The sequence below is a fragment of the Moschus berezovskii genome, chromosome 18 (genome assembly GCF_049115385.1).
Source record: "Moschus berezovskii isolate FMDL1 chromosome 18, NW_MosBer_1.0, whole genome shotgun sequence".
NCBI classification, from domain to species: Eukaryota; Metazoa; Chordata; class Mammalia; order Artiodactyla; family Moschidae; genus Moschus; species Moschus berezovskii.
This window is the reverse complement of record NC_142477.1, coordinates 65,313,400-65,331,923: the sequence shown is the minus strand read 5'-3', so window position 1 is coordinate 65,331,923 and position 18,524 is coordinate 65,313,400. Positions and strand designations below refer to the sequence as shown.

Below are 18,524 nucleotides of genomic sequence, written 5' to 3'. Positions count from 1 at the left end.
CTCCACACTGACATAATTTCCTGCATATTAGCAAAATTAAAACATATGTGCTCTAACCTGTTCCCAGTCTCTCCAGGGGATTCTGCCTGAGGAGCAAGGTAATCAGATCCTGGGCATCAGGGGGTGGTGCCTCATCCTTTTCAGGCCAGTTGATCTCATCTAGAAGGAAGAAAAGTAGTTGATAGACTGTATTGCTCAAATGGTGGTCCACGTCCCAATAGTATGGATAGCATCCAGCAGTCAGAAATGCAGAACTTCAAGTCCCACTCCACCAACTGAATCGGAATCCACAGCTGATTCCTTGGATCAGTCAAGTCTGAGAAGCGCTGTTGCACAAGATATGCATAGTATTGCTTTCAACAAGGCAGCGTGAGAACATTTCAAATGAGTATCTCTCATTTACCTTTTTAATTCATTTTTCCTTGGCAGAACTGACACTGCAAATTAGTCCTCTCGATATTAAGAGGCCTCAATATAGTGGAAACTCTAAACTCCTGTGTTTAAGGCAATCACCCACCCAGGGATCATGGGGAGTCAGATTTTCTATTCCACTATCATACTTAACTGAGACTCTGGCCACAGCTCTAGAGTTATTCTGCTTTGAGGAGTGAAAAATAATTTTGTGAAAATAACTATTTCCAGAGACAAAGGAAAGGTTAAAATTCTAAAACTGAAGAAGAAAAGAACCCAAAGAAATCGTAGTAATGGAAGTATTTAAAATCTACCATAAATATTAGAATAGGTTCTACATTCTCAAGGAGTTGGCCGGAAGATAGGTGTGCATGCTTGTATGTATGGAAATGCAATAAAAACATGAGTTATTTCTGTGTGTGCCTGCCTCTAGCTTCCTCTGCTGCAGTTTAAATCTGATTTGGAAAATAAAACATGAATATGCATCTGAGCCGCAAGGCATTGAGCAAACAAAGCCAGCATTTGCTGCTTGTGTTAATTAAACAGTTGATTCCTCTTGCCACTCAGGCCTTGGTATATCAGAAGACAGCCTAGTTATAAATCCATAAAGAGCTCAGATACTGTATAAAAGGGTTATACACTGCAGGCAACTCACAAATCTACTTTGTTCAAGTTTACAAAGATGCCTGGCTTGCAAAGTCAGTGACAGAAAATAACGCTGTGATTAAAAGGCTCCTTATACCAAAAGGAATTATACCCCTATATCCACCACTGGGCCTTCTAAGTACAGTCCAGAAGGGATCAGAGGTGGGTGAAGATATGAGTGATGACTAACAAACTTAGAGTAAGAGAGGCCTTTCTGATCTCTGCTTCAGGAAAATTTCTAAAAACAGCAGGTAGGGTAGTAATAGACCTATTTAATTATCATTTAGTTTTGCCACAAGCCACATAACAATAGTTAGGGTCAGCTTGCAGGTTAAGATCTAAAGGTTATTGAATTTAAATGAAAGATGAACAGCTGTTAAGAAATAACATTACACCGTAACAACTACCAATGAAATCATTAACAATCTGTGGATTAAATTTGCTTCCTCCCCATTCTCATTATTTATTATTCGGTAGACATTTGTTTTAGGGTTTATTACATTTTTGCTAATTTCTTCACTGTGCCAATAGCCATTTACCCCATTTATGCAAATGTTACCCACATTAACCTTTTCTTCCCTGGTGCAACTTTCCTATTATGGAAAGGAAGACTGGACAGCAGTGAAATCATTTGCAAATCCCACACCAATTTCTTTTGCAGATAAAGCACGCCATAAAAATCAGTTACATCGCTAGTACATTTCTAAATTCCACGTTAACGAAACTTCTTCAGATCAGTTTCCAACACAAATGGCTCCGTTGAGATTGTGAAAGTCAGTTTCACGCTATGATGAGTGAGTTCTTTTAATTTGTTGGCTAAACCATTTGATAAAGGTTAACATTTTAGTAGTAAAAACAGTAATACTCCCCAGAATTACATTAAAAAGCCGCTTCCCAATGGTAGCTTAGAGATAACTCCTGACAATATTTACCACTGATGACTTGTCCAAATAGCTCTTCTGGAGTGTCCCCAAAGAATGGCACGCATCCAACCAGAAATTCATAGAGGATAATCCCCATGGCCCACCAGTCCACTGGCTTCCCGTAGCCCTGCCTCAGAATCACTTCTGGTGCAATGTATTCAGGTGTGCCACAGACCTAAAAGATGATTGCAGTATTAGAATAATTGGAATATTAGACACAAATTAAAATGAGCAAGATGGCTCAATATCAATTATTTTGCCTAGAGTGCACCTGCTCAACCGCATGAACAAAGAACTTAAGACCAGCGATTCTAAATCATCATCTATCACACCAAAGGCAGTGCATTAAACACCAAAAAAGAACAAAGCGTAAAATGCTGCTTTAACAGAAAACTGTGTGTAATATCTACTTTCAAATTTGAATAGCTTTACTTACTTTGCAAAAACATTTGTAATCCCTAAAATTTAAAATGATACTGCATTTTTTTCATCTGTCACTCTCAGAGAGTTTTAGTATTTATACGACCGAAATGTATTCACATCCTGGTTACTTCATAAAAGCCTGATGGTTGAGACATGTTCACCTTAAGTAACTGTACAATGAACAGATTGTGGGCACATGGTAATGAGGCATGCTTAAAGAGAAATGGTCCATGGCTCGGAGTTTAGCACCCGAGATTGTACGATGCATCATGAGATTCATGAGGACTCTACTGAGACTCTCGAATTCCTTACAAAAACAGTTTTCCATTTGTCTCTCTCACACTCTCACTTGTGAGCAATTACATCGTTCGTCTTACTAATAGAGCATAATGCTGGGGGAGGAATGTGGAGGGACCTATAGTTCAAAGAGGTCCTGGGAGAAAAATGGGAGCAATTTGCACTTTATTAAATGTAAGGCTTATCAAGACATCTAAAGCCCCAGCGCTAATATGAAGACAGCCTAGGCAAGTTTTGATTCTGAATCTCATTGGCAATGCTGTACTTTGTATTAGAAATGATAACCCACTCCAGTATTCCTGCCTGGAGAATCCCGTGGACAGAGAAGCTTGGTGGGCTATAGTCCAAGGGTTCGCAAAGAGTCAGACCCGACCAAGGGACTAACACTTACTAGAACTGAGCAGCGTGCAACCTTACCTGCTTGTCCAGGAACTCTCGGGCATCCTTTTCAATATGACCCTCATAAAGATTGGTGGTCATGCTCATGAGTCCCACCTTGGATAATCCAAAATCTGTCAGCTTTATGTGCCCCATGGAGGTGACCAACAAACTGTGAAGCAGAAGAACATGTATGACAATACTCCTTTGAAGCTCATTTTTTTGTTTTTACTTTTCTCCCTTCCACTGACAGTTTTTAAGACTATGTAGTATATAGGTATCAATCTTATCATAAAATCCAGCCTGCAAAGAGATGAAGTCACACAAAGATGTTAAATATATTAATATGTATCTGGCAGCTGAGTGAAATCCACAACGGAGGGCTGGAGATCAGGACCCGCTCATCTTCCCTGGAGCAACTACATAACAGCATCACTTACAAAGTGCAACTCTGAAAAATTCAAGTATGGAACTCTGACATCTTTGCATTTTCAGAATAAAAAAATAACTGAGAAAGGGCTACCGATAATCCTATGTTACACATCAGCAACTAAGATAAGCTACCAATCTGTGATTCAAATAAGATAAAGAACTTGGAAGAAAAATGTAGTATTGTTTCAGATTTTAACTTCTGGCTCAAACTTAAGTTTCTACTCACGAAGGACAAGATGTACATCTCTTATACATGCAAAGAATGCACATTTGAAAGCTTTATGAATTTAGAGTTTAAATTTGTTTTCATTTTAAGTGGCATAGGAAATTTTAATAATTTAAAAAATTAAAGGAGGAGTCTAAAAAATAAAGCTATCAGAAGGATATATGGTGAAATTCTAATAGCTGTGTTTGGTAATTTTGTGAATGAATTTTTTTTTTTTGTATTTCCCAAATCTTCTGGAATTAGCATGAGTTAATTTTATCATAAAGTTTTTAGCACGCTGAAAAAATACTTCTAGAGGCATCTCAAGTTAGTGGAGAAAGCATGAAACATTTAATAAACGGTGTAAAGAAGAATACCTAAACTTTGGTGGGAAAACAGTGTATCTGTTTCTCAAATCAGACCCCAAAAGGAACTCCATATAGATTAAAAATTAAATAATAAACTATGAATAAAATAGAATAGATTCTACAAGAATATCATCTTGGAAGAGAAAAGAATTATCTAAATATGATTCTAAATGCAGAAACTATCCAGAAAACAACTCATGGGATTCTATGTACCTATTATTTACATAATAAAAAACTTAAATAAATTAACCCTGGCTTTATACTCTTTTGTTTGTTTCTTATAAGCTATCATTATAAACATGATAGCCTTTAAAAAGATTATACAAAAATTATAAATGCTGCTAAAAATAACTTCAGGGAACATTATGGGAGAATTTTAAAATGTGCAAAGCAGCGTTAAAAGAAAACATTTTTTAAAGACAAAAATTTGTATTATGTGAAAAATAGACATATTGCATCAGTGTACATACTTGTCTGGTTTCAAATCCCTATGTACAATTCCATAATTATGTAGATATTCCAAGGCCAGGACCGTCTCAGCAAAGTACATCCTGGCCATATCAACGGGGAGAGGACCCATGTTCTTCATTAAGGTAGCACAGTCACCCCCTATAAAACACAAGAAAAAGACTTAGCAAGTACTACATCAGCTGGGATTAAAGACCACCAGTTTAGACTGCAGAATTTCAAAACAGAATGGCCTCTAACCACAGACAAAGTCCATCAGGCTCATAAGTGGAGACTGTGTTAGGTAATCATGTTTCTACTTAAGATGTGCTGTGAAGAAAATACAGACTTCTATTTAAGAAGCACTGCTCATGAGGGAGCAGATTTGACCTGATGAAACAAAAAGTTGAAGAACTAATGATGTGTTTTAGGAACAGTGTGACAATTTAAACTATAATAAAACCCATGGCTGATTCATGTCATTGTATGGCAAAAACCACTACAATATTGTAAAGTAATTAGCCTCCAATTAAAATAAATCAATTAAAAGACATATAATAAACCATTTTAAAACATGGATTCTGGAATAAGGCTGCCTGAATTCAAATTCCAGCTTTGATTCTTACAGGTGGGGCCATCTTAGGCAAACAGGTCTTGGTCCTTTTGTCTGTTATGTCAGGATATGAATAACGTCATCCCTTTTATTGTGAGGATTAAATGAAGTAACCTATGTAAAGAATTCAGGATGCTGTCAACACATATTAAACATGTGATAAATATTAATGATTGTTGTTCAAATAACCACAGCAAAAGTTAATAAAGTACTGGTGTGGTGAGAACACTGGGTAGAAATCATGCAAGTTATGTTTTTTATCTTGTATCTACCACTAAATATCTAGTGAAACTTGGGTTTCAGTTCATTCATCTGCAAAATAAAAATGCTATTTAATGTTTCTTCAAATTGTAAAGTTTGGGGATTCTGTTCAAATAATTACAAGGGCTTAAATCAGATGCTTTGAAAAGTGTTTTGGCCCTTGCTTACCTATTCATTTTATAGTTTTATCTATGTTAATAAGTCATGGCTACTGAAACACTCAAACATTTCATGTAAAATTGATGGAAATAACATTACTTGGAGCATTTAAAAGACAGACCATGAACTTCCAAGAGAAAAACAAGCCTTTTAAAATTAAACTGTAGTTGATTTATAGGAGAAGGCAATGGCAACCCACTCCAGTGTTATTGTCTGAAAAATCCCATGGGCGGAAGAGCCTGGTGGGCTGCAGTCCATGGGGTCGCTAAGAGTTGGACACGACTGAGCGACTTCATTTTTCACTTTCATGCATTGGAGAAGGAAAAGGCAACCCATTCCAGTGTTCTTGCCTGGAGAATCCCAGGGATGGGGGAGCCTAGTGGGCTGCCGTCCATGGGGTCACACGGAGTCGGACACAACTGAAGCGACTTAGCAGCAGCAGCAGATGACTTATAATGGTGTTAGTTTCAGGTGTACAGCTTCTGCTTCTTTCCATTGATAGGTTATTAAAAGATACTGAACACAGTTCCATGTGCTATACACTAAATCCTTGTTATCTATTTTATATATAGTGGTATATATCTGTTAACCCCATAGTCCTAATTTATTCCCCCTCCCCTTTTCCCTTTGAAAACCAGAAATTTGTTTTCTATGTCTGTGAGTATATTTCGCTTTTGTGAATAAGTTGATTTGTACTTTTTTTCATGTTAGATTTTCTTGAATGTATCTTTCTTCTAACTAACTCACTTTTAATTTCATATCATAGGCTGAAAAGGACATATTTTTAACACATTCCTTAAGAGGATCCACTATAATGAATGATTTTATGATACATGATAAAAATAAGTAGGAAAAATCCCATCACCTATATTCTAACTTTAATGAGCCATTGAGAGGAGGTACTCAGGATGAAAGGCTGTTTAAAAAGGAAAACAACCTTCTTTTCAAATAGCACTAATTTTCCCCTTGTTATAATAGAGCTGGCACTTCACAGGCAATTATCAGAAGATAATGACTGGGAAGACAGCCATCTCAGTGCCCAGCCTCGGCTCCTCTGTGGACACAACCACTGAGGAGCACAAGTACAGAGACGGTCAGCCACACAGAGACAGTGGCCTTGGGCACCAGTGTCACGTTTTCTGTGTCAGAGGCTGACTCACCTTCCACATATTCCATGACCATGCACAAGTGGCGCCTGGTCTCAAAGGAGCAATACATGCTGACAACAAAAGGGTTTTCTGCAAAAGTCAGGATATCCCGTTCCACAAAGGCCTGCTGGATCTGGTTTCGGAGGATGAGGTTCTGTTTATTAATCTTCTTCATGGCAAACCTCTGCCGGGATTCCTTATGCCGAACGAAATAGACTGCCCTGAAAAGGAGCACAAGGAGTTGGGGTTCAAAGGAAGAGGGGATGTTTCTGGGTACATGTAGGTGGATGTCATCATCCACTTTTTTTTTTTTAAGTTCAGATGACAGCTGGGATTCAGCCCACATAAGCTATGCTGGCAACTATCAACATTCAATTTCAGGTCAAAGTCCTTCAGCTAGATTGATTTTTTTTTTTATCCTTTCAATAAAGGTTACAGGTCACACATAAGACATCAAATTCATTTCACTGCTGAAGGATATGGACAGTCTCCAGAGTGAGCTATTTTCCAATAGCTAGCTGTTCTTTTCAGTTTTTTCATAAATAGAACGAAATCCAATATATAAGTTAGAACAGGAAAACAATGAAAAAAGTACATACACATTCTGAGCTAAAGCCTTTCTAGCATTAGATATCTATTAGGCATTTTTTCACAACTGACTAAAGAAATAATTTTCTATACACACGCGATCTACAAAAAGAGACCATAGATTATAGCTTCTTAAAGTAACCAACTTCCAACTTGAGAGTATTTACTTCCCATTAACTTTCATAGGGCTTCTCAGGTGGCGCTAATGGTAAAGAACCTGCCTGCCAATGCAGGAGAGAGAAGAGATGCCGGTTCGATCTCTGGGCTGGGAAGATCCCCTGGAAGAGGGCATGCCAACCCACTCCAGTATTCTTGCCTGGAGAATCCCATGGACAGAGGAGCCTGGTGGGCTACAGTCCATAGGGCTGCAAAGAATTGGACATGACTGAAGTGACTTACCACACAGACATAAACTTTCTAGATAAATATGAAGTGTGTTGCAGGTCCTAGGGGGTTGCCCACCCTGCTACAAAGAGAAGCATATTTCTTCACTGCAGACCTCGGCATGAGTTACACCTGTGCCTGTTTCAATAGGAAATGCATTTCTCAACTGAAAAGGGGTCCAGAGTATATGGCATTTTTGGTGCATCTGACGCACAGGTGAGGTGTCCAGCAAGTTTACCCTAAAATGAGCAGGTTGCACGGAATTTCTGCCAGAAACCTCACCCAAATACTCTACAGAACCAGTTCTGTCTGCGAAAAGACAATGGACTCCTTGGAGCTTTAAATGATGTACAGAAAAGAAGTAATCAGGAGGAAGATCTTTCAAAACCCACCTGGAAATGATGAGCAACAAGGAAAATGTCTTGGACAGACTCCTTTTCTCTTAAGTTACTCCTCATTTATCTCATTATTGAGGGAGAACAGGTCTGAACTCAGTTGAGGTAATGTGCAAATACTTAATAATTTACCTAAAGAGCCATCATCATTTACCTAAGAAGCCATCATCATCAGTATCATAATAGGTTATATGAGGCTGTCCTGAAACAAACACAATGATAAACTAAGGAATAATTTACCTAGAGAGCTACCAGTCACAGTAAACTCTACCCAGCAGGATGCTTCCTAAACAAAGGGTTATCTGAGATTCATTTCCCACTAGTGATTTTCATTGTCCCTGAAAGAATGAACCCGAAGGGGACTAGGACACCCCACATGCCTGCTGAACCGAAACGTCAGAGTGATCCACTGATGTAAATCTTCAGTACATTCAATCTCGGTTTAATCAATGTTCACATCTTCCTCTTAAGTGCTCAACTAGGAATTCATCTATCAAATGTGCACATCTTATCTTTGTCTTCTCATTGTATCCATATTTTCCCTTGACTCACAAAATCACACAAGCTGTCTGAACCACACTCCACACAGCCAACTGGAGGACTAACCTGGTGTTCCTATTTCCACTGTACAATAACCTGGCATAGGGGCTGGCCAGCTGGGTGCTCCCTACTTTCCATGTGGGCTTGGTGTCCTCTTCAGGATGCCCAGACACTTGGGCTTCCACCAGCTGGGTTTATTTCTACACCTGTTCTCCTCACTAGGCTTGATACCATAACTGACTAATTTAAACAAATATTTAAGCTGATGGAAACTGAGTGTGAAAAGAGAAAACATCCTTGTTTATAAGAAAACTGAATGGAATACTTGGAAAAGTACTAATAACTGTGAGTTACTAATTAAAATTCTTATCAATTCAGTATAAGTGAAAAGATTCTAAATGTTAAGAAAATAATACAAATCTAGACACAGATTGATTTCAGTTTTTGCTTCACCTATAAAGAAGCTTAATATGGGAAACAAACAATGGTTTGTAGTATGGTCAGCCCTATGTATCCCTGTCTTCTGTATATCCTTAGATTCAACCAACTGAGGACTGAAAACATCAAAAAAAATTCCAGGAACTCGATAAAGCAAAACTTGAGTGTGCCACACTGTCAACTATTTACAAAACATTTACATTGTATTGGGCTTCCCTGGTGGCTCAGCTGGTAAAGAATCTGCCTGCAATGTGGGAGACTTGGGTTTGATCCCTGGGTTGGGAAGATCCCTTGGAGAAGGGAATGGCTACCCACTCCAATATTCTGGCCTGGAGAATTCCATGGACTATTCCATCGGGTTACAAAGAGACACAACTGAGCGACTTTCACTACATTGTATTAGGTACTATAAGCAGTCTACAGATGATTTAAACTATACACGAGGATGCCATTTTATGTAAGAGACTTGAGCATCTGTGGATTTTAGTATCCAAGGGAGGTAATACCAACGAATGACTATGTGACTATGGTTTATATTAGCTATCTTATAAAGGTTACATCAAAAGGCTGGTCAATTTACATATATTTAAGTTAAAATGTTTAAAGTACATATCATTTTTTGGCAATTTTCAACTTTGACTAACTTTCATTAACCAACTTAACTCATTCTTTCTGAATCAAACACTTTGACCATTTCCCCCCTTTTTCCAATTACTAACTGGATAGAGTAGAACAAAAGATTCAAAGTCACTTGAGCTTCTCCTAATCAGAAGCTGATAGTAGAATAGACATACTCAAAGGCAGCACAGAAAAGAACTTGGCCTCGGCTTAGATATGAGACAAGCATTGGCAGATATTGTCATGAAGAGGGATTTCTGAAATACAAAATCTGCTTTTTAAAATAAGTCTCAGAACTGAAAATGTTAAAAAGAAAAAGCCAGTATCTTTATATAAGCACTTGCCTATTCTTGAGAGTCAACTGGAGTATAGCTCAGTTACTATCTCTTCTTTCAATGTTTAATATTAAGCAGGTTTAGTGCTAGGATCTGCAGACATATGATACTGAGATTTTCACTTTTAGACTTCAGTAGGTTGCCTTTTTTTTTTTTTTCCTGTTATATCTTTCTTTTCTTTTTTGGCCATGCCACAAGGCATGTGGGATCTTAGTTCCCTGACCAGGGACTGAACTCATACCCTCTGCTGTGGAAGCACAGAACCCTAACCATTGGACTGCTAGGGAATTCTCTAGGTTGCCATTTTGATTTTCAACCAAAAACCACGGTTTCTTACATAAATAACTGCAAAAAAAATTCAATATGTGTGAAGACAACAGGAAGTGAAGGAAAAAAGAATAGGATTGCACATGACTTTATGAAAGAACAAAAGAGAAAGAAGCCTCAGGCTCAATTTGACCAGCGCTTACACTAGGTACAGCGTTAATAAAGGCCTTCAATCTTTATCCTCAGAATTTCAGTTCATAAAATTTGCTTTGACTTTCTGCTTCCCCTTGCTATTTTATTTAAAACAATCAGGTAATCCTTAGGAATTAATGGAAATTAATTTCAGTTGAAATGAATCCTATAGGTAGCTTGAGATACCATTTCCTGAGGACAAACATATCTCCTTCAAGTTGCAAAAGTCAACTTAAACTTAATTAGAATCCCCTGCAGCTGGGTTTGTTTATGTTCTTACATTTCGGTACTGCTTTGGGAATATTATTTCTAATGCTGAAATTTGCTCATTTAGTAATAAGTGTTCTCTCACATACTCCTTTCCTCCCTTCCTGTTAAGTCAGTGTTCAAAATCTACTCAAGTCAGCAGAGAGAGAGGAGAGAGAGAGAGGGAGGGAGAGGCTGAAAGAGAGAGAGAAACAGACAAGCAGCACGGGACAGACAGACACCCAACACTGCGAGGCAGCTGCACACCGCCCGAGTCTAGTTATAAAACTAGGCTGAACTGATTTTGCTCCCATGTCTCTGCTTTCTGTCCCCAGGGGATGCTTTCTTTGAAAAGGCTTCTGTGTCTCTTTTCCTATACTGACCCCTCTGTGAAGCAGGAAGACTCAAGGAGCGGAGGTGATGCCGCGGGAGGGGCAACCCGCTGTGCCCAGCATCGCTCCACTCAGGCGGAACTGCGGTGGGGGCGGGGAGAGGCAGAATGGCAAGCAGGCAGGATCTAGAGCAGAGTGAACCAGTCCTATGGGGAGTGTGAATGTCTCCTGCATATACAATTACGCATGAATCTGAGAGCCTGATACACGAATCCCCGTGGGCAGAGCCTCACGTGGGAAGGAGAGTGCACGTGTTGTCGAGATGCTGAGAGGAAAGGCTATCAAGAGGGGGCATCTGTCAGCTTGCACACCTGGTCTCTCAGGTAAATGACTGTCCTTTTGAGGGTAAAACAAACAAAAATAAAAAAGAAAGGGCAGCAAGGCAAGAAAGGAATGTGAAGTGGAGAAGAGCTGTGCCTCTCAGATCCAGTTTACTTCCTTTAAAAAATTTTAGATTAGTTTTATTCTTTCACTTTGAAAACATTCAAAATTGTTATCTAAAAATCTAGGTAGAGGGAACGTCCCAGCCGTCCAGTGATCAGGACTCCATGCTCTTACTGCCAAGGGCCCGGGTTTGATTCCTGGTCAAGGAACTAGGCTCTCACAAGCCTCGTGGCCAAAAATATTTAGAAAAAAATAAATAAAAACAAAATAGAGGTGGGTGTACTCAATGGAAGAAGGATTTCTACACCCCAATTGAGATGACTAAATGTTATAAACAAAATATAAAGGGAAACAAGAACTCTGCTTGCCATCAGTGTATGTGTGACCAGGCCTGGAAGCCTCTTTCCCCACATCAACACCTCAAAGGGTCTTGTGAGAAGAGAACATATATAGAGAGACTAGTCCAATGCCTGGCACACAGTAGGTGTTTGCTTCCTACAAAGTCATAAGTTTGGCTTGAAGGAAGTTTCAGCTTCCAGGCAGGGATCTGAAACCTACTAAACAGAGAAGGAAATTCAGTGCTTATCAAATTGGTAAAATGGCTTCATGCCACGTGAAAGTGAAAATGTGAGTCACTCAGTCTTGTCTGACTCTTTCCGACCCCATGGACCGTAGCCTGCCAGGCTCCTCTGTCCATCAGATTCTCCAGGCAGGAATACTGGAATGGGTAGCCACTGTCTTCTCCAGGGGATCTTCCTGACCTAGGGATCGAACCCGGGTCTCCTGCATTGCAGGCAGATTCTTTACCATCTAAGCCAAGCCACCAGGGAAGCCCCTTCATGCCATGAACTATCACTAAGTAGGGATGCTGAGAAAATCCTGACCTGTTACAGCTCTTTCTAAGGAAAGGGTTAGCTTCCAGCATAACCAGTTTTTGAAAAGTCAAAGAACAGGTCACTGATGTGACAGGGGATTCGGCTTCAGGGATGCCCAAGAGAGCCTCGAACGGCTTCAATTCATGGCCCACAAGGGGTCCATCTGTTCAGCCAGTTCACAGAAGCCCACCATAGCATCCTGATCGGGTGGGCCAATGGGTGTGGCTTGATTCAAACTTTAAGTTCAAAATCACTAAATCTTAGAGGAAATCTGTCAGAAACACAGCAAGAGATTATCAACTTGGAGAACAGTAAAAGAGAAAAAAAATTTTGGCTGATCAGCAGAGGCTCCCGCAAGCAGCTTGTAAGCCCATTAATGACTTGGCCTGCGTCCTGGGTGTTTACGGATTCACAGCTTGTTTAACTTCTTGTATATTCCCAACCATTCCCCAAAGTGTGATATACCTCATTTACTATACAGTGGTTTAATTGCACTGCAAATGAGTTTACTCAACCAATTAGAACTCCATATACAGCTAAGATATTTGCTTCAAATTTTATAAAAGTGGTGCTTCACCATCAATCCTATGCCAGAATTTCACTTCCAATAAAATCAAGCAGTGCTCACACCCACAGATCCCTTAAATCAAAGTTCAGTCTTCTTTCTAATCAAAGAAAAAATCCTCAGAGGATCCCCAGAATGAAAAAAGACTAAAGGCCAATAATATATGAACAAAACCCACAAACTACCACATGCTAAAATGATCTTCTTAGGCAGAAGAGTTTCAGTGAGGTCCTTGAAAAAAATAAAACATTGCAAAAAAAAAAACCAAACAAACAACCATCAGAAAGCATTTATAAGCCACATCAGGAAGTATGCCATTTGACATAATCCTGAAAACAAATCAGTGAAGCATAGAAAAGACTCACAAATATTTAAGTTCTTCACTAAGTTAATGGTGTGGAAAATATTAAAGGTGGAAAAAATCGTAAGAAGAAACATCCCTTGTGGCATAACAAAAATGGTTTCTATCTCATCTGCCTGTGTGTGTGATAAATGGCAATAAATGTCTATGGGATGGTTTATTGCCCTCCACCTACAGATGGAATTGGGATTAATACTTAATTAAACTAGAGTTCTGGGCTGTCTGAAGTGGATCAGGACACAGTTTGTGTATGAGTTATCCTTCCAAATTATTAGTAACTCAAGAAGGACCTTGTCAGTATTGACCTTATGCCATGAGAAAGAAACTCTGTGTCTATAAAACTGAGTCAAGGAAGGGACACCACTAATACGATCAGACTGTAGCATAGAGGCCCCAAGAAAACAAAATCCTGGTGTAACAGAAAGCCAAAGAATTGTATTACTCTAAATTTTCAATCAGCCTTCTTATTTAAGTTCTTCTCTTCCAAGGCTGACTGCCAGCCAGGCAGGAAATATTGGTTAATTCTCAAGAAGAAATGCTATAAATGAATCTATATATATTCAAATATATATATATATATATATAAATATACAGCCAGATGTGTATATGTACCTATATATCTATACAGAAACAGGCATATGCTAAAATGTTCCCTTACTTTAGAAATTTTTGCTTTCTAAAGTCTTCCTTTGCAACCCTCTACAATAACTCCCACCCATGTCACTTGAAATATTTTCTGATGAGGTACCCAATGAAAAACGATTTGGGCTTCACCTTATACCCATTAATGAAGGGGCAGTGATCTGAAAACTAAAGTCCCCAACAATATCTATTTGGCATAAGATCAATGTGAAGAATATACTTCTTAGATGTGTTAAAACACAATAGTTTCTTGAATTACTCACCCATAGGCTCCATTGCTGATCAATTTAATCGTTTCAAAATCACTTTCCCGAGGTTTCCTTCGAAGTTTGAGGGAAGCATTAGAGCTCTTGGAGACAAAATATGGATGTTAAAAAAAAACAGTGCAGAATTTAAGTAAATGATTTTAGTAGCAAAATAACTAATATCTGAATTATATGCTCTCTTGTTTAATATGTTAAAGTGCGGTATTACAGCCAAGGAACCTGGGGGACAACTTTAAAGATCAATCTTCCAAAGCAGAGCTGATAAACTATTCCTCATGACAGTGGCTCAGTTTCACTGATGTGAACCTCATTTCCGGGAGCTAGAGGCACCGAGGTTTTGAAAATTTCTGATTTTAATTTACCTCTGTAAAGTATTCGGGTAAACCTCATCCTAGTCTTTTAAAGTCTTTAAAGTCATCTTAAAGTTTTAAGATGTAAGTCCAAAATGCCAAAGCTTAACCCTGCTTTTAGTCAATCAGAATAGAATGGGCTGGAGTGGCGCTATGCAGGCTAGTGGATCATGTGACTTCTCTGCCCCTGACCCAGAGCATGTTTATTTCACTCCTATGGCAACCTTTCCTGTCTGGAGATGGTAGCTGGCAATGAATGGGATGACCAAGCAGAGCATGCCTGTCTTTCTTTACTTCCATTCACTGTAAGTCTTACCATGGTTTGAAAGTGAAGTCGCTCAGTCATGTCTGACTCTTTGCGACCCCATGGACTGCAGCCCACCAGGTTCCTCCATCCATGGGATTTTCTAGGCAAAAGTACTGGAATGGGTTGCCATTTCCCTCTCCAGGGGATCTTCCTGACCCAGAGATCGAACCCGGGTCTCCCGCATTGCAGGCAGACTCTTTACCGTCTGAGCCACCAGGGAAGTCCTTACCATGGTTTAGATACCAATTTTCAAAAAGACAGCCCTTTTAAAAGTTCAGCTTAAAGAATAAACAGTGTTTTGTTTTTCTACAAAATTGTCTCATACTCCATGTATCTTAGCACTGAGAGGGAGTTAACATTTTGCTTCCTCTGCAGAGACTAGAATCCCCTCCTCATAATTCTGGAAGAACCTCCATGACTCTGGGGAATCCTCCCCCGCTCAGAGATGGCACCCGCTGACCTGCTGCCCACCATCCTTGGAAGCCTTAGACTGACCTTCCCACCTTCCTCAACCTGGGGTTCTCTCACCATCCTGGGTGACTTCAGTATCTACACAGAGAGCTCACCAAACAGCCTGGTCCGGGTCTACCTGGCCTCCTCAACTCAAACAGCTCCCTTCCCTACTTCTCCCTGGCCTCTGGCCACAGGAGCTGGGTCTGCTTATCACCTGCCACCACTCTACCTCAGGAAACATAATCCAAGGCTGCGACCACTTACTCGTTCAGCCACCCCACTCTGACTGCTCTCCACAGCTTGGGCTGCGAAGACCCTGAGCCAATCTCTTGTCTCATTAATCCTTCTTCACCTACTCCCGTGAATGACTCCTATGCCACCTAGACCGTCCACTAGAAACTCTCCCTCTGAGGGCTGGAAGATCCCACATGTTACATGCAACTGCCTGCTTGACGGCTCTCCTTGGATGTCTCAAAGAACTTCAGCTTTAGTGCATTCAAAATTCAGGCAGTTATAATGAAACTAATTAAAAAGTTGCCTTTATTTAGCATTTACTAAGTGAGGCTGTCCTAACCATTTCACACAGACTACCTCAGTTAATTTTTCATATATATTTTATAGATGAGGAAACTGAGGTATAGAGAGATTCCCACAGCAGTGAGAAGTGAAGCCAGGCTTGAAATCTGGCAATCTCACTCCAGAATCTGAGCTTTTCATCCCCCAGGCTACACAGCTGCCCGCCTCTCCTCAGCGCCCCTGACACTTGGGGGTGGTCCATCCTGGTTCCTCTTCCTCTGTTTACAGATAGGAAGGACGGCGTCAGCACGAGAACCTCTCCCCTGTGCCACTGCTGCAGCCTTTCAGATGGCTTCCCCAGGGTCCCCCCTGCCTGCTCCCCTCACCCCATCTACTTCCTGCACTGCGATCAGTGTGACTTTCTTCCCGCTGTAACTCTATCAGGGTCGTCTCCTTATCTACTCCTCCCCAACCCACCCCCCCACGCCACAACACACACACCTTTCCTCCACAGCTTCCCACTGTTCTTCAAAAGAAATGATTTGACACAGATGAACAGCAAGGACGTCTGTGTCCAGTTTTAACCAGAGCTGGAGAGCTTTAACATGAAGCTGAAGGCTACACAGTCACCGTCACTCTAAAGCCCTCAGAAGCAGTCTCCTATCATGTGTCTCCTGATGTTTCCTTGGCCTGGAATGCTCCCTCTGCCCCTTCTCATTCTAGGAACTCCTCACATGTCAAGCATCCCTTCCTTAGGAGATCTTTCTGGACTGGCAAGATGAAGGTAAATCTCTTTATGTTATGTTCCAGGGACACATGGCCCTTTTTCTTCATCAATCTCATTCAAGTTTCTCATTTTAATTTTTCGTGCACGATTTCCTTATATTAATTTGTTTTTCTTTGAAGAGAGGGGCTAAAGTTGTACACCGAGTGCCTCACCTATAGAAGCACAATAAATATGTGTTGAACAAATAAAGTAATTAACACAGCCAAAATCTCCAGATGCTCACAAACAGAAAAACCAACATCATGTTTCATCAAGGAAGATACTTACACTCACTGATTCATCTGTCTCTGGCGTTTCTGCTGTCCCACTATCATAGTTTCCCAGTTGAGCCATTTCTAAATTGAAAAAAAAAAAAAAAGCAACATTTAAGAGAAATAGGACTATTGCAATTGGACAAGAGAAAGACCCTGATGCTGGGAGGGATTGGGGGCAGGAGGAGAAGAGGACGACAGAGGATGACATGGCTGGAGGCATCACCGACTCGATGGACATGAGTCTGAGTGAACTCCAGGAGTTGGTGATGGACAGGGAGGCCTGGTGTGCTGTGACTCATGGGGTCGCAAAGAGTTGGATACGACTGAGCGACTGAACTATGCTATTAATAAAACTAAAGAAAAACTATTTTCTTCAATATTAAAAACAAGAAAAATTTACTCTATACACCAAGGGACACATGGGGAAATCTTAAATCCAAAATGGCAAGAACCAACAATTGATATTTTGAAACTGTTCATTACACACCCTTTTCCCAAGAACCGCATTCTTTATGAACATTGAGATATAGTCCTACGCAGAGGTGGGCATCTGCTCATGCTGGCAGGATTCACAATCACCACCACGTGGAAAGGGTTTGGAGGGCTCAATGACTATGCCTGTAAACAGATACTCAAGAGAGGCAAGTTTCCTAGGCTCTGACGGGCATCAGAGATGTACTGACTATAGCTCAGAGACTGAGTCTCCAGTTGTGATGAGCCACCCTTTGCTCCCTTCCTTCACATGCACTGAGAGCAAGCACTCCTAGTACATAAGAGTTTGCAGTTTGTCAGAAAGGAAGCAACAGTAATGGTTAAGAGTTTGGAGTTGAAATGACTTGAGCCATCACTAGGAACGCTCACTAGTGAGTTTTTAACCTTGGGCTTTTTCTCTGTAGGATGGAAACAATACTGTTTATCTCAGTTTTTTATGAGTATGACAAGTGATATGCAATAAAGCTCTTAGCATGCTAACTAACAAAAATTAAGTGCTTATTGAATGTTGTTATTTATTACTATTAATTATATCATGTAAAGTAGTCAGTTCTGGGCTGCATGCCACATGCTTGACACCAGTCTAAATTCTACCCTAGTGGTCTAGTTAAGAGACAAAGCATTTAATTGCTCAACCAATACTGGAATGCATCCCTGAGTCTATATGAGTAAATGAGAAAACCTAACTCATTTTATGGTTTGATTTTTATACTTAAGAAGAAAAAAATGAAACATGTTTTATTAAAAAAAAAAAAAGAACATGAAAGAATTTTCTCCAAAACTTTGATAGGGGGTTATCTCTAAGTGGCTGCTGCTGCTGCTGCTAAGTCACTTCAGTCGTGTCCGACTCTGTGGCAGGATCATAAATAATTTGAATTTTCTAATTTTAAAAAATTAAACAAGTGTAATAAAAAGTTACAATATTTAGTTACATATTTTTGTGTGTATCTAATATTATTTCTTATGCTCTCAGAATTTCATGTAGTCATGTTCTTATAAATATAATCATCCTTTTCTTGGGAGAGATCACACATAAAAGATAGGAAGCAAAGCAACACTAGAGTGTTGCCTTTAGAGAAAAATTAACGCCAGAAGTTAAAATAACTGGGGATTGACACTACACCAGGTTACTTATAGAGGAAATTCAGGAATTAAAAATGAGCTCAG

The 18,524-nt window shown here is 39.9% G+C and overlaps 1 protein-coding gene across 16 annotated transcripts in view; it reads right to left on the bottom strand.

Annotated features, from left to right (window-relative positions):
- Positions 1-18,524, bottom strand: part of MAST4 (microtubule associated serine/threonine kinase family member 4) — a 642,435-nt gene that overhangs the window by 42,131 nt on the left and 581,780 nt on the right. For all 16 annotated transcript variants that reach the window (XM_055421937.2, XM_055421941.2, XM_055421938.2 and 13 more), the window contains 7 exons: positions 16,879-16,946; positions 14,196-14,281; positions 6,723-6,931; positions 4,553-4,691; positions 3,117-3,249; positions 1,989-2,154; positions 58-159 (listed from right to left, as the gene is read on the bottom strand). In XM_055421937.2, the coding sequence (XP_055277912.2) occupies positions 58-159; positions 1,989-2,154; positions 3,117-3,249; positions 4,553-4,691; positions 6,723-6,931; positions 14,196-14,281; positions 16,879-16,946 (903 nt within the window). The remainder of the gene's footprint in view (positions 1-57; positions 160-1,988; positions 2,155-3,116; positions 3,250-4,552; positions 4,692-6,722; positions 6,932-14,195; positions 14,282-16,878; positions 16,947-18,524) is intronic.